This window comes from Eschrichtius robustus, chromosome 13, assembly GCF_028021215.1.
Source record: "Eschrichtius robustus isolate mEscRob2 chromosome 13, mEscRob2.pri, whole genome shotgun sequence".
NCBI lineage: Eukaryota > Metazoa > Chordata > Mammalia > Artiodactyla > Eschrichtiidae > Eschrichtius > Eschrichtius robustus.
In genome coordinates, this window is record NC_090836.1 from 87,044,475 (window position 1) to 87,068,686 (window position 24,212).

General features: G+C 34.8%; 2 protein-coding genes across 5 annotated transcripts in view; one reads left to right on the plus strand and one right to left on the minus strand.

The window, feature by feature from the left end:
* PARPBP (PARP1 binding protein) overlaps positions 1 to 22,420 on the plus strand; it is a 75,104-nt gene extending 52,684 nt beyond the window's left edge. For 3 of the 4 annotated variants that reach the window (XM_068559986.1, XM_068559987.1, XM_068559989.1), the window contains 5 exons: positions 3,960 to 4,143; positions 7,139 to 7,317; positions 9,934 to 10,015; positions 21,429 to 21,564; positions 22,039 to 22,420. In XM_068559986.1, coding sequence (XP_068416087.1) covers positions 3,960 to 4,143; positions 7,139 to 7,317; positions 9,934 to 10,015; positions 21,429 to 21,564; positions 22,039 to 22,379 — 922 coding nt within the window. In that variant the 3' untranslated portion in view covers positions 22,380 to 22,420. Of the gene's footprint in view, positions 1 to 3,959; positions 4,144 to 7,138; positions 7,318 to 9,933; positions 10,016 to 21,428; positions 21,565 to 22,038 lie in introns of those variants that run through there. The other variant, XM_068559990.1, reaches the window with a different exon arrangement.
* Positions 22,421 to 22,737: 317 nt separating this feature from the next.
* PMCH (pro-melanin concentrating hormone) lies at positions 22,738 to 23,882 on the minus strand. Its single transcript, XM_068559991.1, has 3 exons — positions 23,634 to 23,882; positions 23,092 to 23,290; positions 22,738 to 22,787 (listed from the first exon to the last, which is right to left on the minus strand). The coding sequence occupies exons 1-3, from the start codon at positions 23,880 to 23,882 to the stop codon at positions 22,738 to 22,740; spliced, it is 498 nt and encodes a 165-aa protein (XP_068416092.1).
* Between the last annotated feature and the right edge of the window lie 330 nt (positions 23,883 to 24,212).

The window sequence follows — 24,212 nt, forward strand, 5'->3', positions numbered from 1 at the left end:
AGTTTCACAGTGTTGCTGGGCACAGATCAATTAAAAAAAGCAATTGTATTTCTACATCATAACCAAACAGAAAATGTTTCTTTTTAAAAACTTCAAAAATATAAAATACATAGAATAAATCTAATAAAAGCCATACTAGCTACCTTCCCCCTTGGAAGGTTCAGACTCAGTGTGGAAATCTCTCTCCCACTCAGGGTTTGCATCCTGATCACGTTGCTACTAGAGATTTTTGTCCTCATGAAAACCCCCATTCATCCTGCTTACCACTCACAGCTTCCAACTTTCCATTCCAGCTTTTGTCAATTTTTTAGGGAAGAAATTGGGTGGTACTTGGAGATTTCCCCCGATTCTTACAAGCTTAGTGGAATGTTCCCCTAGAGTAACTAGTCTGCCATAGTGTAAGTTGAAACTCTTAAGTGCTTTTCTACTGCAAATAATAATAATAATATGAAAAAGGGTAAAATACATATCTTTTATCTTACAAGTAAAAACTTCACACTGTTATGTGTGATAGCAGTCATTTATTCAGTAGAGATATCAATTATTTCTTCTGTGTGCCAAGTTAGTATGATGATTAGTAAAATATGTTTCCTTTCTCAAGGAGCTAATTTTTTCATGAAATGTTTCCCAAGCTTGTCTAGTCATAAGAATCACCTGTGACATCTTCAAAAGAAATGCAGCTATTTAGTATCCTTGTCTGGAGATTGTGATTCAGTAGGATGTGCTCTGGAGCTGATATTTTATTTTATTTTATTTTATTTTCTATTTTTTACTTATTTTTTATTTTTCACGAATCAGGCCCTTTTTATTATATGTGCTCTGGCCAGACTCTAACATAGGGCTGTTTGGCCATAATCCACATCAAGCTCAGCAGACGACATATAGGTGAGCCCCTATACCCCTAAGAAGGACAACAATGCACTGAAATTAGCAAATCATTGAGTGAGTTCTTTGTATCAGCAGAGACTAATCTACTAATCTCCCTTTCAGATATTAACCAGTTACATTGTTAGTATTTGCATTACACCTCCTATATTTTAGACCCATTTATTAGTGAGGGGACCTCCTTTTTCTCTGGCTTCATGTGTCCATGTGGACGAACTTCTTCCACAAAACACTACATTTCTCTCCCTACCCTTCATTCGTTCCTCCCGACTCATAACTGGTAAGATTAAAAGAACTGGGTATGGTTCCCTCAGCCTCTTTCTCCCTTTTAGAGCTGGCCTGCCCTCCAGGTGGAGGTGTACTCACTGGAGCTGATATTTTAAACAAATGCTGAGTATGATTCTGATGATCAGGCAAATTTGGAAGATACTGGTGTAATGCACTCTCTGCAGTTTTCTTCTAACTTTCCTTCTCTATTTGGACAAGCTATTTGTATATGAACAATCATGTTTCCAGTGTCGTTAGGGAACCTGGCTTCTTTCCTAAAACCTAAAGCCTGGCAATAAGGCAGTGAGGATGAGAACTATTCATAATTTCCTTTAGGCTACTATAAAAGTCACAGAGTGGTTAGATAGCATATTCAAGGTAGAAAGTGAGGGAGTTGTGATGTGTGCTTAGGTTGTCTGACTCCATAGCCAGACCACACCACTTTCTCATTAGACACTGTGCAGCCTTTCCAGGGATACCTCTAGGGATGGAGATCTCTTAACTTCAAAAAACAGCCTTCTTTTATTGTTGGACACCTTTAATGTCTTCCTTGTAATGGACCAAAATCCTTCCTCCTTCTCACATTGGTTTTAGGTCAGCCTTCTAGAGCAGGAACTGCAACCCAAATTCACTGAGGTTCAGGCTCAGTATAAAGAAACAGTTGATTTCATGTTTTTAAAAATACTTGTCTGTTGGCCATAATTGGTCCAGTCTCTGGTTTCCTTTAGATTAGTATTAACTAGTTTAATTTCCTCTTCCATATAATAACCCTTCTCATGTTAGAGTGCATTATCATGTATTTCAGGTCAGTCTCCTTCCTTATCACCTTCTTCCTAGCCCAGAACAAACACTGTGTGTTCTTGGACAAGCTGTTAAACCTTTTTGAGACTCAATTTTTTCATCTGTAATTTATGGGTAATAATGCTTATTGAATTGGTTTAAAGATTAAGTTATGTAACCTTATCATTAGTGTACAGGAATGCTAGAGATTTCTGTGCATTAATTTTGTATCCTGCTACTTTACCAAATTCATTGCTAAGACAGTCTCTTCAATAAGTGGTGCTGGGAAAACTGGACAGCTACATGTAAAAGAATGAAATTAGAACACTCCCTAACACCATACACAAAAATAAACTCAAAATGGATTAAAGACCTAAATGTAAGGCCAGACACTATAAACCTCTTAGAGGAAAACATAGGCAGAACACTCTATGACATAAATCACAGCAAGATCCTTCTTGACCCACCTCCTAGAGAAATGGAAATAAAAACAAAAATAAACAGATGGGACCTAATGGAACTTAAAAGCTTTTGCAGAGCAAAGGAAACCATAAACAAGATGAAAAGACAACCCTCAGAATGGGAGAAAATATTTGCAAATGAAGCAACTGACAGAGGATTATCTCCAAAATTTACAAGCAGCTCATGCACCTCAATATCAAAAAAACAAACAACCCAATCCAAAAATGGGCGGAAGACCTAAATAGACATTTCTCCAAAGAAGATATACAGATTGCCAACAAACACACGAAAGGATGCTCAACATCACTACTCATTAGAGAAATGCAAATCAGAACTACAGTGAGGTATCACCTCACACCGGTCAGAATGGCCATCATCAAAAAATCTACAAACAATAAATGCTGGAGAGGGTGTGGAGAAAAGGGAACCCTCTTGCACTGTTGGTGGGAATGTAAATTGGTACAGCCACTATGGAGAACAGTATGGAGGTTCCTTAAAAAACTAAAAATAGAGCTGGGCATATACCCTGAGAAAACCGTAATTCAAAAAGAGTCATGTACCACAATGTTCATTGCAGCTCTGTTTACAATAGTCAGGACATGGAAACAACCTAAGTGTCCATCGACAGATGAATGGATAAAGAAGATGTGGCACATATGTACAATGGAATATTACTCAGCCATAAAAAGAAACGAAATTGAACTATTTGTAGTGAGGTGGATGGACCTAGAGTCTGTCATACAGAGTGAAGTAAGTCAGAAAGAGAAAAACAAATACCATATGCTAACACATATATGGAATCTAAAAAAAAAAAAAAAAGGTTATGAAGAACCTAGGGGCAGGATGGGAATAAAGACGCAGACCTATTAGAGAATGGACTTGAGGACACAGGGAGGGGGAAGGGTAAGCTGGGATGAAGTGAGAGAGTGGCATGGACATATATACATTACCAAATGTAAAATCGATAGCTAGTGGGAAGCAGGCACATAGCACAGGGAGATCAGCTCGGTGCTTTGTGACCACCTAGAAAGGTGGGATAGGGAGGGTGGGAGACGCAAGAGGGAGGAGATATGGGGATATATGTATATGTGGAGCTGATTCACTTTGTTATACAGCAGAAACTAACACACCATTGTAAAGCAATTATATTCCAATAAAGATGTTTAAAAAAAAAGATTAAGTTATGTAGGATTTTAGGTATTCAATGAGAGGTAGTTTGTGTTATCTTAGTTGTACCTAAAGGTATGCATTTGAAGTATATTGCATGTATATAACTGCATCTGAATCTTTTATCATATATCATATATAACTAAATTATTTCCCCTAGCTTTCAAATCAAGGAAGAAGTAACTTACCTTATTGAAATAACTTGCTTTTAGAAAAACTTTTAAATTTTGTTTCTAATGGTTCTCATCCTTTTCTTAAATGTGTTACTGTTTGATTTCTAAGATTAAAGCCATATTCTTTGAAAAGTGTTGATTAACTCTGAGAATTATATTTTCAAGCTTATAAGCATTTTGACATCTCTAATACTATTATAAAAGTGATCTTATTTCTATTTTCAGTATTGCAGGGGGTCGGATACTCTCAGTGATAAAGATGCAGCTGATTAAAGGCCAGAACAGCAGGGATCCTTTTTATAAAGCAGTAGAGGAAGTTGCTCAAGATTTGGATTTGAGGATTAAAAGTATTATCAATTCTCAACAAGGAGATTTAGCTCTTAGTACCACTGACATCAGTCCTGCACGGGTAATGAGGTTTTTATTTTTCATTATCCTTCTGTACAAAACATTATATCTTCTACTTGCTGTAGAAGTGGTTTACAATTGCTACTTAAGTCAGAAGAATGTGTTTCCTCTGTTATAAGATGTTGAAAATATAAGTTTCTCAATAGATTATGCAGGATTATGTTCGACTTGGGTAAATCATAACCTCTATGAGCCAAATTGTCTCTGTTTGTTAAAGAAGCACATTGGATAATCTTCAGTATCCCTTGTAGCACTAGAAATTTATAGTTCTTGATGCATATTAAGGTGTTTTGTCACATTTTTCAACAATTATTTTTATAAAACAATTATTTTCCCATTTAATCAGGTATAAAATAAGAGTCTGGTGTCTCTGGTTATGACCCCAGTACTAGGCACTCCATAGAACAACAGCAGAAATAGTTTCTATTCAGCAGTTTATTTTTCTTTTATAGAATTTTTCTATTTCCATGATCTCTTATTTACTACCTCCATTGCCGGTTTACTGCAGACATTAGGAATTTTTCCTATACTTAGTAATTGTTTAATTATATATTCCAGAAAATTTACCTCTTTCTTGTTTTTCTTACATAGATAGTCAGACATTATAAAGTATTAAAACTATAGTTTTATAGGAGAAATTGACTACCATGTTTTTAGTTCTAGAACAGAATTTTGGAGTACGTGTTATAGTAATTCATTTGTTGCAGTTTAATTGTTCAGGTAACAAAATCCCCTTTTTATTAGGTATAATTGTGATAGCCTGTGTATGAAGAAAGACTTTTGCTTACTTTTTATGATTCACTTATTTTTCCGCAGCCCTCGGGCACTATTTTCTATAACAATGCGTGTTTTTAGTTTAACTTGAAGGCGGGACATGGGGAAGATTCTGAATTATTTCCCCACATATTTCATGTGTGTTAACACTTCCTATGACAGCTTGGCTCAAATGACAACCAGGTTTTATTATAAGTATAAATGAGGAACTGTCACAACTCAGATAATTAAGAGCACCAGTCTCTCCCATTTCCTGTCACAAGAAATAAAGATGCAGACAACCTGGTTCTTAATTTTATGTTTTCAACCAAATTAGACATCTTTGAAAAATACGAATCAGTAATTCTCAATGAAGTTAGTATTAAACAGTATGGACTTCTTTGGTACTAATGAAAAATATATGTCAAGCACCAGATTGTGATAGGCAATTTGTTAAAATTCTGGTGTAGCTATACATTACAGTTCACTTGGTAGCCTGAGTCAGCCAAGTAGAGAAAGGAGGCCAAGACCATGTTGATGAAACCTGAGGAAAGTGGTACAACTATAACAGATGCCCTCAAAAGGGCGACTCTGATATTTAAGCACAATGTCCAACAACCCTATGGGTTAGGCACTCTCATTATCCCTATTTTACCAATGATTTAACTGAGGCACAGTGAGGTTAAGCAACTTTCCCAGAGGTTTACAGCACATACAACTGGTTAGTTGGTATGAGCCCGGCCAGAAATGCCATCAGAGTTTGTTCTTACGTGTGTCTATGTGTAATATTATCTTATCATATATTTTCCCTATTCTTCTATCTAGTTACTAAGTTTTTCCAGCTCTCCCCCTTTTAATCTGCTTTTTCTTTATCTCCACAGCTACTGTTTTAGTTCACTGCTACTACCTTCTTCATTTCTGAGCTGGACTATTACAGTCTCTTAATTTGTGGTCCTGTCTCCAGATTTAATAAGAGTCTTACCCTGGAATATAAATATTTGACACATTTCCATCATTGCTGTCATTTTTCTAAATGTAGATAGTATCATTTTATTTCCTTGCTTAATAAAGGAAGAGATTTTAACCTTGTAACAGATTGACTTATAACTTCTTTGTCTGATATACAATGCTTTCCCAGGCTCATTTCACATGACTCCCTCTCTGTTACCCTGTTCTTCAGCCATTTCATGCCATGTAGTCTCTGAAAATACCATGTTCTCTCTTACCCCTTTGTGTCTCCTCTATGAAGCCATCCTTGATCCCAGGGTAAATTGATCATGACCTTCTGGTGTGCTCCCACTGCACAATTTATACATTCTTTTCGAAATAGCACTGAGGGGACTTCCCTGGTGGCTCAGTGATTAAGAATCGCCTGCCAATGCAGGGGACACGAGTTTGATCCCTGGTCCGGGAAGATCCCACATGCCGTGGAGCAACTAAGCCCGTGTGCCACAACTACTGAAGCCCGCACGCCTAGAGCCGGTGCTCCACAACAAGAGAAGCCCGCGCACTCCAACGAAGAGTAGCCCACACTCGCTGCAACTAGAGAAAGCCCGCACACAGCAACGAACACAAACACCCAATGCAGCCAAAAACAAACAAACAAATAAATAAATAAATTTATTTTAAAAAAAGGAAATAGCACTTAGCACTCTGTAATGCCATTATTGGTTACTTATTTATTTTATAAAAGAACCTACGGGTTCCTTGAGGCACTAGTTTTTACCTTTGTAGCCTTAGCTTCAAACACAATTCTTGGGACTTAGTATGTGCTTATGGGTGATTACTGAATGAATGAAGGTCAACTAGTTTTTTTATTTTTGCATTTGAGTAGATCTTTACAGCCATCTGTGGGGTTGGTATTCAGATCGCCAGAATCTCACTTCTGGTATAAGAGAGAAAAAATATCAGTATACAAAGAGGTTAAGTCACGAGGCTGAGATCACATAGATTGTAGCTAAACTTTCTGACTTAAAGCCTAATGTTATTTTGACGAAAATCTAATGTCTTCCTTTGATGATACTATTTTCTATATTTTTTGTGCTTCTGGAGGTTCATAAGATTGATTTTATTATGGCTTGAGGGATAAATATTCACATGCCTTAGAGCCACTTCTCATGGCTGATTTTTTAATAGCTTAATAGAAGAGGAAGGAGAACAATAGCACATGAAATGGAAAAGAGTGGCTGATTGACCCAGCTGGGGTGATTATTACATTTATTTGAAATTGTTTCTTGTTCTAGCCAAAATCTCATGCCATAAACCATGGCACTGCATACTGTGGCAGAGATACTGTGAAAACTTTACTAGTTCTTTTGGATGAAGAAGCAGCCAGTGCTCCTACCAAAAACAAAGCAGAGCTTTTATATGACGATGAAAACACAATTCATCATAATGGAACTTCTATTCTTACACTTTTTAGGTAAGTAATGTGGAAGTTATATGTATGTGAATATTAACTTAAGTCTATAAAGGAAATTTTTGAAAAAAACACCTCATTTGTTATAAAAGAAATACATGCTATGGTTAGGAAACTTGGGAACTACAGAAAAGTATGAAGAGAAAAAACAAAAGTTAGTTAAAGGGAGATTGAACATTTGAATGTGAGGGAGTTATATATAAAAGTAATATTTTGTGAGAGTATGACTGGTGGTTTGTTTTTTTTTTAATTAATTAATTTATTTTTTTTTTTTTAATTTTTTTTTTTTTATGGCTGTGTTGGGTCTTCGTTTCCGTGCGAGGGCTTTCTCAAGTCGCGGCAAGCGGGGGCCACTCTTCATCACGGTGCGCGGGCCTCTCACCATCGCGGCCTCTCTTGCTGCGGAGCACAGGCCCCAGACGCGCAGGCTCAGCAACTGTGGTTCACGGGCCCAGTTGCTCCATGGCATGCGGGATCTTCCCAGACCAGGGCTCGAACCCGTGTCCCCTGCACTGGCAGGCAGACTCTCAACCACTGCGCCACCAGGGAAGCCCTGACTGGTGTTTTTTGTTTTTGTTTTTTTGTTCTTGTTTTTGGCTTTGGAAATATTTGTATAGATATTTGTGTCAAAAACTTTGCTAAATGCTTTCACTTATATCAGCCCTCACAGCAATCTCTTTTAGTAGTATCCCCAATTTATAAGTGAAGAATTAGAGACTTGAGAGAGATAGTAAGCAATTTGTCTAAGTTAGCAAGCAGCAAAGGTGTCTTTCTCCAGAACCTGAGGTCTCTGCTCCAAAGATTGTGCTATTTTGCCTGAGAATAGGAGAGTTGGTATACACCAGACTTAACACTGGAATTGACATTTACTTGTTCTTCATCGCATTATGAAGAAAATACTAAATTACTGTTGGTATTCTGTGCAAGACATTGATATTCACCAGTTTTAACAACAATTCGGTCAAACACTGAGTTGGTGATATTTTTAATTAATGAACATTCATTTATAGAAACATTTAAAATTTTAGAACAACCATTTAAAATTGTATTATTACATTGTGGAGGATTTTTACAAAATTGTCCTGTTTGATCTTTTCTATTTCCTGCTTGAGCTACTTTTTAGAAATCTGATTTTAGTCTAAAATTGTTCATATCTATCTATGATTGTTTCCTGTGCTTCACTATCTTTTCTCTTTAAAGAGAAACTTTATAATGCTCTATCATTCAGTGTTGTCTTCTAATTCCTTTGCAGTGAAAATTTATTTTATCAATGATTTACTTATACCCTGTGTTGGAATCTCAGAAAAGAGTATAAAGAAAATGAACCTTTGTTTTTTCCTCCTGTCAACTTACTTCTGTTTAACAAAGTTTGCTTTTAGGTAGAAATATAAATGATTTAGATTTTCTCTTAGATTGAATTCTGTCATTTTCTTAGAGAAAGTTATTTTGTGTTTGTAGGATTTTCTAAATAAAATTAATCCCCACATCCATTTTAAAGAGGTATTTTTCTATACTCAATCATGTGGCCAAACACGTTTATAGTTACCTTAGCATTTTCAGTTATTGTGCAGACAAGTACCAGTCCATGGTAAAGTATATTTTTAATGGTCTGCATTGAAATGATAAAATTAAGGACAATGTATATGAATGTAAGTCAGTGTAGGGTTATAAACTAGTCTTTCTTAGAATAGACTATCCTTTATTCTTTTTTAAAAAAATAAATTTATTTATTTAATTTATTTATTTTTGGCTGCTTTGGGTCTTCGTTGCTGCACACGGGCTTTCTCTAGTTGTGGTGAGCGGGGGCTACTCTTTGTTGCGGTGCATGGGCTTCTCATTGCGGTGGCTTCTCTTGTTTCAGAGCATGGGCTCTAGGCACACGGGCTTCAGTAGTTGTAGCACGTGGGCTCAGTAGTTGTGGCTCGCGGGCTCTAGAGTGCAGGCTCGGTAGTTGTGGCTCACGGGCTTAGTTGCTCCGAGGCATGTGGGATCTTCCCGGACCAGGGCTCCAACCCATGTCCCCTGCGTTGGCAGGTGGATTCTTAACCACTGCACCACCAGGGAAGCCCCCTTTATTCTTATGTAATGGCCTTTTGACTCAAAGGGGTTATGACTCTGGCTCTATTAAGCTAAAAAGGAATTTACTGAGGAATCCATGTTTGTCTGGCTCCAAATTGCCAGTGTCTCCTCTATCGTGTCTTCTCTGACCCTCCTATTTCTAAACTATGCTTTTCTTTTTTGAATTTCCCTGCTATGGCATCTGTCCTTTTTTATTTTGAATTTTAGTTATGTGGATATCTTATTTCCCTTACTTAGATCAAGATGCCTGAATTCAGAGCCAGTGAATGAATGAACTTTCTATTCTTCACAACATCTTATACAGTGCCTTACATATAGTAGAAGCTCAAATATTTAGTGACTGAATTAATTAATTAAGCAAATTATTAGTATTTAGAACTCTCAGAATAGGAATATGGACACTTTTAAATAGTATTGTAAGCAACTAGGTTCAGTTGTTCAGAATAAACTTTTATTCTCTAACTGCTTTTGGGTAGCGGAGAGGTGTAAACTAGTTTAAAAGCTACTTTGGTTTATAAATTTTTGCTTTTTTTGGACTAGATCTCCCACACAAGTGAATAATTCATCGATGAAACCCCTAAGGGAACGTATCCATATGTCAGTGCAAGAGAAAACAATTAAGGTACAATTTAATGTATTGTCATGAAAATGATAAAAATCGGTTTACTTTTAGAAGAATAAATATATAAAGCTGAGCTGGGTATTATAAACATACATTATACATGGAACAATAGGGATTAAATGGAAAATAAGTTATGACAGTTGACATACGGAAACTTTCCTTTTAATACAATCTTGTCTAATCTATCTCTGGTTTATTCAATACCTTGGACCTAAAAGAAGGAAAGGAATAAGCACCTGCTATGGTAAGTGTTCAATAAATATGTGTTCAGTGAATGAGGGGGAAAATAAAGAGGACATGGTTTTCTCATTTACATTTCTAATATCTTAAACTGAATCTTGAGAGTCCATATAATTTCAGTTTTGTTCCCATCTGAAGACATGTGGCAGAATATAATTGATTTTGGATTGAGACAAGGAGAACATTTCACATTGTTCGTTGACTAGAGCTATTCTTTATATTTTCACTTGGTTTGAACTGAGTATCCCAGTTCTCATTTGAAACATTTGTGCCTATAAGTAGTCAATAACATGTTTTTAGGCACTTAACTTTTTCTTGGTCTTATTTTTCAAAAAAGAAGCTTGTTTTTAACTCATTGATTTATTCAGCATACATTTATTGGGTATCTGCTATGTGCCAGACACTGTTCTGTGGTTGGGAATTCATTCATTTGTTCAACAAAATTTTCATGTAAAATTTACAGTTATCCTTAAATTATCAAATAATTATTCATCTTTTGATATAACTTTGAGAACTCCAATTTGTTCTTTATATTCACATTTGGAAAGTTAGTCCCAATTAGCAAAGCCTTTAGTTATCTGTTTCTTCTACATACCCCAAATCCATTTAGTTTATTTAGATGAATAAGTCTTATCTTCCTATTGGTTATTAGTAGCTGTTAGTAGTTAACATCTATGGAATACATCATTGATTTTTATATAATTTTTCTGTGAAAAAACTTGTCAATTCTTTGTTATATTAACCTAAGTACTTGTAGTCGAGGTGTAAGATTTTTGAAAAAACATCTATCCTTTGGACTTGGTTAGAAACAGAAATGTAACAAACTCTTTAATTTTTCCCTGCTATGGCTACTGACAAACTTTAATATTTTCATTTAAAAATCATTGGGAGATGCAAGAGGGAGGGGATATGGGGATATATTTATACATATAGCTGATTCACTTTGTTATACAGCAGAAACTAACACAACGTTGTAAAGCAATTATACTCCAATAAAGATGTTAAAAAAAAATTCAAGTAATACCATTAAACAGTGAAGTAAATATCTGTAAACTACTTAGAAAATTGTGTGGAACCTAATAGATTAACGATAAAAGTTATCTTCCTATGCAATCTTCTATATGTAATAAATTCAGGTAAAAATTTAAAAAAATAAAAATAAAGATCATTGGGATATTTTGTTAAACTAAGTAAATCAAAATGAAAAGATCTGTCTGAATAATGAGAAGGTGTTTTTAGAAATTGGTAAGAGTCAACTAATTACTGTAAAATTTATGAACAAATTTGTAAAGTTTTGGGAGGTAGAAGAGACAGTATCTGATTCAGTCTCATTTATAGATGAGGAGATCAAAATCCTTGAGAAAGCACCTTATCCAAGATATCATAACTACCAGGAAATATTTTATGCCATTGTGCAAAGCCATGGATAAATACTAATGAGACTATAATTACATTGCTTCCATTACTTGATAGTGGAGCTGGCTTAGTCCACATAGCTCTGAAACTAAATGGCAATAGAGAAAGGAAGGAATTGGTGTTTATGGTTATATTTTATAGTACAGTACTCTTTATGAAAGCAAAGTGTGGAAATAATTGGTTTAGCCAGGTATACAACTGAACCATGGCCAGATCGAGTACTTGCTGGAATAACAAAAAATGCTGCTAATATTTACTAGTAAGTAACTATGGAAAAGTAGTTTAACAGCTTGTTACCTTATTATCCTGTTACTTTTTCTCTTTTGGCATTTAATTCTCTTTTTAATCATGGAAAGGATATATGATCTACACTTGAAAAACTGTCTTGGAAAGACAAAGGTAGATACTGTTAGAGAACCTAGACTTTTGATGTTGTAGATCATACTTGATTGTGAAATATCCATGTCATTATTATTTGGGGCATATTAACTTTTCTTGGATTTTCATTTCCTTGTTCATAAATAGAAATAGGCACTCCTGATCCCCAAATCCTATGAAACCACTTTGGAAAGTGTTCATTAACTCATTTGAAATGCTCAAGTTTTATTTTCTACTGTAGCTTATTTGGAAAATTGTCTATGGTGGTCAAATAAATTCCCCTGGGAAGGAAATTAGAAGGTTCTTCCTGAACCTTCATGGGTTTGGTAGGAACCTTTAGAGAATGCTTTCTTCCCATTCTTACCCCAGTTTCCAAGCGATTTATGCAAGTACCTTCATACCTTTTTGTTATAAGATCTTTCAAGGAGACATTTACCTTCTTAGGTCCCTGTAAATTAATTAGTTTTATTCCTTCCAGCTTGATTTAGCTGTATTTTGCTTTTCAGACACAACTGATAGGTTGTATATACATATCTTTTCCTTATTCTGAGTCTAGTGTTTTCCTCCGTATTATATGTATGTCTGAATAATCATCACCGTTAACTAACTTAATAACTTAAGTCAGTGGATCAGAAAAATACTAGATCTTTAAAAGTTGGCATAGTTGGGACAGTGAAAATTAGGACATAGGTCGTTGGAAAAAATAGACTGGCTCTAACTCTGGTACCTATTATAAGCAGCCAGGCAGTACAGTGCTCATGGTGTTGGAAAATTAGACATCCATGTTTAACCTTTAGGGTATTCCAAAACTGAGTATATCCAAATAAAATGGTGTATTGAGTTCAATTAGAATTTCCTTCCCCTAATACTTAAAATGAGTACAAAATAGCAAAAACTAGCAAAAATATTCACCAAGAGCAAACAACAGAAAATAATTTAATTGGATACAATAAACTTCAGAAATGATGGCCAAGGAAGGAAACTGAAGATTTCAGAGGGAAAAGGCACAACATGATTTAGCAACTTAATCTAGCCCCAGTCTCCACATAGTGTGCTAGTGAGTTGACAAAGTCCTGAGAATTATCACTAAAATATTTCCAAAACTGAGAAGCCAACTGTGTGTTCTTTTTATTTTCTTTTTAGAGAAATAGTAGAAGTGGCAACTGCATAGTAATGTGGAAAATGAACTCTGGGATTTACACATTGACACAGTGAAGGCTCTAGTGCTGCATACTGAATTGTGGAAATTATCCAAATGATGCCCTTCCATTTGAATGAAATACAGCCTCTAAGTAGAGGGACTTTTTATAGTACATATAATACATAATAAATTCTTAGAAGAAAGTGAGGAACCAACCCAGAAATTTTTTCAGATTGCCTGTCTCCTCAACTGAACATTACTTTTGCCTCCACCGTTCTTCAGGCTACAGAAAAATGAGGGATAACAGAAAATATGCAGCCTTCAAAATGTAACTGAGGAGCAAGTAAAATGCTGTCAAATAAGGAGGAAACAGAATCAAGAAATCACTCAGACTTGGAGGCTTCTGTTTCTAACTAGGATGTAGTCGATCATGGCAAAATACCATTTCTGCTACAATAACAAAATAAAAGGCAGATAAGTTGGGGAAAATATATTTAAAAGGCATAAGAAAGCTATGTAAGCAAAACAGTTTAAATAAACTAAAAATCTGGAGAGGGTAAAGTTCTTCTGAGGTGAACAGTCTATTATCAGAGTTTTCTTCCCTGGGATTATTTTTCCAATTTTGGGTATGAGCCAAGGATTGATCTTGGCCCATGTAAAGGAACTCACTGACGGAAAGAGGAACTAACAAATATTTTGGTGTCTTGAGGGGCTGGCAACAATTTGGAAACTTTGGGGCTCTGAATGCACAGTTATTTCTACCTACAGCACCTATGCTGAATTTTGGAGCTGAGTGGGAGGTTAAGGAGCCTCAATCCAGTATACTAAAATCACCTGTGGTCTTGCAGTAGCTCAGAAGACCAAGGCTCCTCTTGAGGAGTGTGACCTGGCTCAAACACATGGCTGTTGCCTTCTCAAGATATTTGCCACGTTTGGAAATGAAGTGGGTTGGGGGACCAAAGAACACAATGTAAAAACCTTTGAAAGACAGACTGAAACCCCCAGACTTTCAGGTCAGAGGTGATAGAGATCCACAAGGCTCTCAGTTGAAAGCTTGGGAGGGACATTCCCGAAGAAGAGGTTAAGAACCAGAAGTCAAATACGAGTTATGACAACTGCAACCCAGCTTTGACTCAGGTCAGTCCCTGTCGGCATTGCGGTTATCAGCCCCTCTCTGTGTCTGCCTAACAGAGACAAGGGAAACCTTTCTTGATAGAAGATTTCATCTGGAGCCTCTATAGTTCCTTTATATACTGGACATGAGAAGAGACAGGAAGACTTGTCCTTTAATCAAGAGAAAAAACTAACAATAGAGGCAGACTCACAAATGACCCAGCTACTGGAATCAGCTGACAAGGAATTAAATTTTTTTTTAACATTTAAAGGTAATTAAAGGAAAAGGGCAAAATGGATGAAAAATTGGGAAATTCCAACAGAGAATCAATTTTTAAAATTTTTTTCTTTTTTGGCAAGCTGCACAGCTTGCGGGATCTCAGTTCCCTGACCAGGGATTGAACCTGGGCCATGGCAGTTAAAATGCCAAATCCTAACCACCAGACCACCGGGAACTCCCAAGAATCAAAAATTTTAACTCAGAACCAAATAGACATTCCAGAACTGTAAAAACATTATCTAAAATTAATAATTCATTAGGTGAATTTATTTATTTATTTTAAAGATTTTTTGATGTGGACCATTTTTAAAGTCTTTATTGAATTTGTTAACAATATTGCTTCTTTTTTATGGTTTTGTTTTTTTTTTTTGGCCCCGAGGCATGTGGGATCTTAGCTTCCCAACCAGGAGTTGAACCCGTACTCAGTGCATTCAAAGGTCTTAACCACTGGACCGTCAGGGAAGTCCCTAGGTGAATTTAATAGTAGACCAGACATAGCATTAGGTAGCATAGTGGACATGAAGATAAGTCATTAGAAAAAAGTCCAAACTAAAGCAAAGAGAGAATAAAGAATAAAAAAGCAGAAGAGAAGAGTAGGACACAGAAAATGTCTAACATGTGCCTAACTGGATCCTCAGAACGAGAGGAGAAAATAGGATTGAAATAGTATTTGAAGATACAATGATTGTAATGTTTTCCAAAGCTTAATTGGTCCTTTCACATTAGGTAGTAGTTAGAAGCTGTGAGGAACAGATGTGTGGTTTCCTTTAATAATGTACAGTTGCATATGGGTTCCAATATTATGGACCCAGCAAACTAAAAAATGTCCCCGAGTCCTTTGAAAATTCATCTGCCCTTCATGTATGTGCCACAGGACATAGATTGTAAAGCTTCTTTCCAGAGCAGTGTTCTCCAGTAGAACTTCTGTGGAAATGTTCTGTAATTTGCGCTATCCAGTACTGTAGGTGCTAGCCACGTGTAACTATTGAGCACTTGAAATGTGGTACTGCAACTGAGGAACTCGATTTTTAATTCTATTTAATTTTAATTGATTAGCTACACATGGCCAGCATGTTAAACAGTTGCATTTCTAGTGGATTAAAGAGGCACACAAATGCAATAACTGAAAACCCATAATAAGTAGGGGAAATGATGCTCTGACCATGAGAGATTAGAATAAGTAGGATTTAAATAGGGAGAGAAGATGGAAGAGAACATTTCAGGTGGAGCAAACAACCTGATGAAAAAGTATTAGATTGTCTTACCTAGTATGGGCTGTGCATTCCATAGTGAACAAAATAAGTGAATAAATAATGTGGGGCAAGGTTAAGGAAGGTGTGGTTTTTGTGGTTTTAAGGAACAGTTACTTTTTGTGGGGCTTATTGTAAGGATATGTGCATGAGAACCTAAGAAAGGTGGAATATTTAAGAACTTGAAAGGAATGGTGGATATAATGGGGCTTAAGGACTTCAGCTGCACGCTTCTCTGTACTTAAATGTGATGTAACTGTGTGTATACCTCTCTCTTGTTTCTGTACCAAATGGTTTTCTTACTCTATTGAACAGAGTAGAGTTTACTCTGTACTTGTTTTTCTATTGATATATCAGAGCTTTGTCCTTAGGGTGCTTTAACTGTTCTTTACCAGTCTACTTCTCTCATTTCTGTGTGCTGTGGTTTCTTTACTCTCCGTACATCTTTTTCTACCTCCAAGCTTTTGCTTACTCTTGGTTTCTGTTCCCTCATACCTTCTGCTTGCATACACCTGTTAGAGTGTGTTATAATTTTACTTAATTAATGCACTCAGCAAACATGTATTAAATGCCTACTGGATACCAGGCTCTGTCCTAGGCACTGTAAATATATCAGCAAACAAAACAGACAAAAACCCCTGCCCTGATGGGCAAGTTGTCCCCCAATATTTGTGGGACTAGGGTGCAAGAACATAAATGGAAACCCCTGGTCTACCCCCGCAATCCTTTTAATCCTGGTTCTGTTCCATACTCTTAGACACACTCCACCCAGAAATGTATACATACCACTCCCTATCACCCTTGTCGTAAACAATCAGCCCTTCCTAGAGGAAGAGGCCAGTGCTGGCCCAGTGCCTAGGCAGTTTAAGCAGGGAATTCTGGGGTGCCAGGTTCTTGGCACAGGATCTAAAAGGAGGAGTCATAGTCTCCTAGTGGGCATATCCAAGTCCCTGTGGACTTATTCCTCACCCTGTGTAATGAAGAGGGCCAGAGCAGGCCATCAGTTGGCAAACTAAGGTTTTGTTCATGGAGCTTACCTTTTAGTTGGGAGAGGCAGATAATAAACAAAACAAACAAGTGAATTATATGGTATATTAGAAGGTTATCAGTGCTATGGCGGGAAATAAAGCTGGGGAGGGGGATAAGGAGAGTGTGTTCCTTTGTGTGTGTTTTGGTTTTAAAGGGAATGATCAGTACAGGTCTCTCTGAGAAGGTGACATTAAGCAAAGGCTTTAAGGGAATGAGCAGCATTTTTCATTAGAATGAAAATGGGATGTTTGTATTAGTCTGAACTAAAATTTGAACTTGTTTTGGCTGAAGTAATGAGGTTGGGATTTATTGCATACCTTCTAAGTGTCAAGTGTTATACTAGGTATTTTATATCCCTCATTCCAATTAATCCTTGTTGAAATCTAGAAGGCATTATTTTCCAGACCATATACCTAGTAAGTAACAGAGCAGTGGTTGTATTCAGGTGTAAGACTTCAAAGTTTATGCTGTTTCCAAAGTGTAAATGAAGGCAAAGTAATTATAATAGTCATCATTTGATATACTTACAAATTCATATGCCATTAAGAGTAGCAAATCTCTGTTCTTTTGAAAATGTGATAATGTAAGAATGAAAAGGTGAATTTTGAATATTTATTTTTAGTTATATATTTAATAGGTATGTTGAGTAATTTCCTTTTCCAAACTTGTTGATAAAATTTATAGCCCCCACTATAATGGGGGCTTAGAAATTTCATTTTCTTATTAATACAGCTAACTGAGAGTTTCTGTGACTTTTCAATATTTTGACTCATTTGTCTTAATTTAACTGGAGTCAGGCTTTCCTATGTGAAGTACTATTTTCCTCAAACTGGGAACCTACTAATAATTTCAATTTAAAAAGAGCTTGTGGCAAAAGGACTTTTCCAATTCTTGGCAAGTTTGAAGTTCATTGCAATTTTACTGTGGATAGAAATCTTTCCAAAGGGGGGAAATCACTCTACAAAGGAAAACTTTGAATCTTTTTCTCTCATGTGACTTGAACATAAAATGATTTTAACAGCCATGTATGAATCTGGACATTATTCTTAGTTGTTAAGTACTTCAAAAGCACTTTCAAAAGGGAATTGTTTTGCTTATTTGTGATTCCAAATCAAATACACAGAGAGATTTGGAAGATTTGCAACAGGAAGTAATCTCAATTCTATGTAGCCACTAATCTTGTGCAGAAAAATTCAACTTTTATGAACAAAGGAAAAGCAATCTCTTTTAAGTTATAAATACAAGTCAATGTAGCTTGTATTGTTTTAATAACCAAAATGAAGAAGCTGATTGTAAGTTCATTTTTTGAGCTGCATTCCTAGAATCATTTTAGGGTTGGCCAGGTCCTGAGAAACCTAATTCAACAGATTTCTTACTCTATAGGAGTACTTTCTTTATATGTTACGACATTAATAACTGTATAGTATCTACATATATCTTTAGAGTTACATAGCTGTTTCATATTTTTAACTTCATTTAATCCTCACAACTCTATGAGGTAAATATTCCCATTTATATGTGGATAAGTGAGAGGTTTAGAGGTTTACCCAAGATCATCTACTTAGTAAGTGATAGGGCCAGTATTAGAAGCCAGGTCTTTTGACCGCAAATCTGATGCCTTTTCCATCACATCATCTTGTTTCTTTGTGCGGGTTTCTTAGTTGGACATCACATTGTTGGCTCCAGTCAAGTTCATGATCAGTTAAAATCTCTAGGTCTTTATTTCATATGTTGTTTTTAAGTCAGGTTCTCCTCATCCTGTACATCTGTAATTGATATTTTGAACTTAAATACAGGACTTTGTTTATCCTCATTCATTTTCATCTTATTATTTTCTACTTATGGTTCTAGCCTTCTGAGATCTTTTCAATCTTGATTCTATTATCCAATTTATTTATTATTTCTTCCAGCTGTGTGTCAACAGCAAATTTTATAAGTAGAATGTCTTTGTGATTATGGAAGCCATCCTAGTAATCTCTTTAGTATACTGTGTGCCTGTCACATAGTTGGAACTTAATAAGTGGTAATTGATAAAAAAGATCTTTGTACAGGGCAGGGAAAAAACGCACATATAATCTTTTACAAAAAAGAAAAAAAACACCCTCAATATAACTTCTCTCAGTTACTACTTTTGGATGTAAGTATTCCAAGATTGCCATAGAACCATTGTGGTTCTCTCTTGTGTTTTGATATGTTTATAAATAATATTTTTCATGGTAAATATAGTGGTTAACTGATTTTCTTTCACATCTCAACCCATAATCAGTATTTTAAGAATCCATTGCCTTCTAACTCTAGTTTTCTGAAACTGCCCTACTGTCACTAAGGGCTAGAGAATTTCTCTATGGGGGGCCTAAGGATAAGAAATCTAGCTGTCAGGAGGGCTTATTGAACTTATTTTGTGACTGTATTTACATAGCAAAGAAAGCTTTTTACTCAGATGTATGTTTAAAATTAATAAAAATGCCAGCTTTCTAAAGAAATTTTTATTCACATGCAGCATGAGATTGAGAAAGCATCAGTTGTCTGTATTAAATAATAAAATTATTGTATTTTTATTTAGCGTGCTTTATGAGTGGTACTGATGAAGGTTTTGTGGTGGGAGGCTCTAGTCCCCCAAGCCACCTGTAGGTGCCATCACTATCTGGATATTACGGGAGTGATCCTTGCCGGCCACTTAACATCCATTTACTTTCATGGCCTTACCATACTCTTTATAACTCTCCGTAAGCAATAAGTTTATCATTTTCTATAAGTAATCACTCTGGCGAAATGAAAGAAACGTATAAAAAGATGTCAGCGGTTAGTATTGGTTTTGTAGATGGTAATAAATGTTTTTGGATAATTTACTACAGTGATGATATGATGTAATATAATATAAAGTTTATTTTATTAACAAAATTTATTCTAATAGCTTTATTAATTGTTTTAATTCTCTACTTATGGAATTAATAAAGTCCAAAAAGGCCTAGTTAAAACCTTCAGTTATATTTTAGGGCATCTCATGGTAGAAACTATATAATAGTAGTTGCATTCATGTGGATTCATGAAGATATTGGGCTGTAGCTCCATTCATTATCAAGAGCCTACTGTATTTCACTTCTAAAAAAAATAGTTTTTCATCTTTTACGTTTTCACATTTTTTTCAATTTTGTGTATTTTTGTGCTTAAATGGAAGATAAATTCTAATTGTCTACATCTTCAAGCAAATTAAATATAATTTTTAGTCCTCTGGGAGTTAGAGGCTCTCATAGACACCATTACTCAGAAAGATATAAAATTTGTCATCCTGAGAAAACTTGCTTTTATGGAGCAGCTGGACTGGAGACTATTCTGATTTCTTCTAAAATACAGTCAGTGGATTTCACTGCTGGTATCTCTGCAAACATCGGAGTGGGTTAATGTAGTTATCGTTCTGAATATATAGCATAGTGTATAATTACTGAATGTATAATATAGAGTCATGCTGTTTTAGACTTCGTGAACTGTATCAATACATGCTCTGTGAGTATTATTCAGCATAATGTAGTTATACTTTGAAGTATTAATTTTTGAATTGTTGAAGTCCTATTTATTTAATCATGTATTTGAAATAAGCTTTGTCTATTTCTGAAAAAGATTTGAGATGATTTCTAATTATTTGGAGAAATCTCCCTATTATAACCAAATGGCATTACACAGCAGCTGCAATTGTTGAAATTTGCATTATCTGTGTAGATTACTTTTGTTCTGAAATTAAGTTCTCTCCCTAAAACAGCCACTGGTTTTATGTTTGCAGAATACATTTCCAAAAATACTTTCTTGGCATCCTTTTCAGTGCTTAAGAATTAAATTTAGCTTTCTAATTTTCTCCTATTTGTCATGTTTGAAGATAATTACAGGAGTATACTTTGAATACTCAACTATTAAATCACTTGGTCACATCTTCTTAGAATGATATAATCAAATCATATTTCTTAATTTTCTAAATATTCATGTTTTTAATTAAGAAATAATGCCTTTCATTCACCACTTTGTTTTATCTTTCACTTTCTTTGTTAGTTTCCTATCTTTGTTTCTTTCACCTTCTCTTATTTTTCTTTTTCATCCTAGCATTTCTCCCTTCCTTAATTTCTCTAATTTCTTGAATTCCATATGCTATTTTTTCCTAAAAGAGTTGTACTCTGTAATTCTTCAAGATGGAAAACTTGTATTTTTCTAGGATTACATATATCATGTATATCATTACTAAACATAATAAAACCACTTTCTAAAGCATCTCAGACATAGGAATGTGTAACAAAGGCCTTTGAAGAGTTTATAATTGATTTTCCTAAGCTTTTACAAAAATTATCAAAACCATACACAAAGCTAGTATTACTGAAAAGAACAAAAATGCTAGTTGTAGCAATGAATGAGTTTGCAAACTATGAAACATCAAGGATTAAAAGTTCCCGCAGATAATGAAATATTTAAGGGAAATTTTTATGATACCTCAGTGACTACAGAGTATATTTCTATCTAGATGAAAAACTAAATAAAAATAAAGGATAAATTGCATATTTTCTTCTTTCTTCCTGTTACCAGATGAAGCAAACCTTAATTAGATCTCAGTTTGCTTGTACTTACAAAGATGACTGCATGATAAGCAAGGATAAGTGGAATAATGTTAATTCAGCATCAAAGCCTTTGTGTGTTCTTCACATGGAAAATGACCTTTCTGGTAATTGACCTTATTTGAGCAATTTAATAACAATTCAATTCTAGTGTACTAATTGGTTTTAACTTAAGTAAAACTAGATTTTTTTTTTTGCAATGTAAAGGTTTATATTTTTATAGACCTGAGTTTATTTAAAAAGTTATATCTAAGTACAAATATATGTATAGGAATAGGACTCAGTTTGATTTAACTAAATGTATTTAAGAAATAACTTGTAGCGTTTAAGGATTAAGTGTTATGCATTCAGACAAAGCAAATTTATTGTTTGTAGGGATGAAAAATGATATGGTAAAATGAAAAGAAATGTGATAGTAATATAGCTGTATTTGTTCATCATGTAATTTATATCATTATTTGATTGTAAATCATAAGTTTTAAAATATTCTTTAGCCATTTAAAAAGTTTTTTGTAAAATCCTCATGTGTAATAATTTTAAGTATTATATAATTTCTTTCCTCTTTTCAACTTGCATAACAGGAGGTGTAAATTCATCTGTTGGAAGACCAACAATTGGAACAAGTTCTGGAAATGTTCATCTGGACAGAAGTAAAAATGAAAAGGTGGCAAGAAAATCAATTAGTCTGACAGGAAATAAAAGTTCAAAAAGGAAACAGGTGGATTTGGATGATGAAAATATTCTCTGTGATAATGGAAACGAACCACCTCAACACAAAAATGTTAAGATACCTAAGGCATCAAAAGATTTGCAGAGTAAATTAGATGGCAAACTAGTTAGAGTTGCAAAAAGCAACAAATGTACCGCCAAGGACAAATTGATTACTGGCCAGACAAAGTTAACTCAGTTTTTTAGACTATGAATTTGTCTTTTATGTTCTTTAGATTTATGTATATATAAAACCATTCACCAAAGGCATCTACTTAATTTTTAAGAGATCAAGGTGTAACTTATGGTGCTTTATTATTTTGGTCTGCAGTGTATGTAAGGTTAGCATGTTAAGCATTTTTTAAAAAATACTAGTAAGTCATAATTATGCAGAATATTCACAAAGTTTAATGCACAGGTAAAGCATATCATTTAGGTATATCTTAACACTACTTTCTTTGAAAACAGACATTTAAAATAATACAAGTCATAATAACATTAAGGGCATTTTTCCCCACAGGCAATTAAATGATTTTGTTTTCTTCTGAAATGATGATGTGGACCAACAGGTATCAGACTTGCCAGCAAGGTCGATAGACTCTTCCCAGCATACACCTGAGCACTGAAGGAAAAAAAAGCTTAAATTGTTTAAAGGACTAGTATCACACAAAATTGATTAGAAATAAAAGAATGGATCTAGTATAGCTAATTCTGAGTAAATCAAAATTATGGTAACTAATAACTAATTATAGTAACTAATTAAATACTTTTTAATTTCACATCTTTTGCAGGGGTCACTTAATATCAAGTAAATTGAACCATGGTCTTGTTTGATTTTGTCATGATTGGACCCAAATTCAATTAAACTCAGAGTTCTATTTTATGATATTAAGATATAAGAATTGAATTTCAAAAAGACTACTCACTGTCAAAATCTCTCCTTCCTATAGGAAATTTAGCTGAGTTTTCTTCATCCGCAATTTCTCTCTTTTCTTGTATTGATTCAGTATTTTGAACTTCATTCTCAGCTGGAAAAGCTACAGATCCTTTTAGTGCAAGATAAGGTTTTATAGCCAGATTCAGTGGCAGACCATGATTTAAGAAATTGTGTTTGGAACCTGCATTCTGTAAAGAAAAGGTTGATTTGTGTTTTAGCTGTCTTATTGGGAATAGAACTATGATACAATTGTGTAATATTCTTATTGATCAAAGATGCTCTACACTGTTTTGACTCTAAAAAATATTTTAGATACAAGGTTTTCAGGGAATAAAAACCTTTTGAATAAGAGATGTTTTCCAGAATGGAAGAACAACCTGGTATGTAGGAAATTTGATCAGTTGTCCTAATGCATATTGTGACTTTTTTCACATACTTCTGCTTATAAAAGTATCGACTTTACTTCCAAAGGATTCATAAAAATCATTCAAATTTCCATTGAAAAAAAGGATAAGTCACAATGCCACTTACCTTTGAATTTTTGTTTTCCTCATCATTCATGAAATTGCTCTCATCATTTTTATATTCCTCCAGGGAAGGAACAACAATTGATTTTTCTTCAGTATCTTCCTTCTGAAAGGCTTTCCCCAGCCTCAGCGTTTTAAATACCATGTCATCTTCTAAATTTCTTATTGACTTGGAGGCTGAAGGCGAAACACCTTGAGAAAGCAAAGAAAAAGTTAGTATTAATATGTAGGAAGAGAAACTCATTTTTGCCATTCTTAGTTTGATGTTTGCATAGAGTCACACAAGGATGTGTAAATTGAAGTAAAATTTCTCAACCTGCTTTGTAAATGATTCCTACCTTTATATATTTTCCAGCTTGAATAGAAAGCACTTGAAAGACTTAAGACTTTCATCATTTTAAAAATGACTCATTAGATAGAAGCTAACTTTTTGTATGGCTGCTAATACTTACACTGTTTGGGTTTTAGTGGCATATTGTTTATTTTGAGTGTGAATTTTCTCAGAATCTGATTAAGATCCTTGGTAGAAAGCTTCTGTTGAGGAGATTATAGTCTCTTGAAAATGGGTTGTTATTAAGGAAGA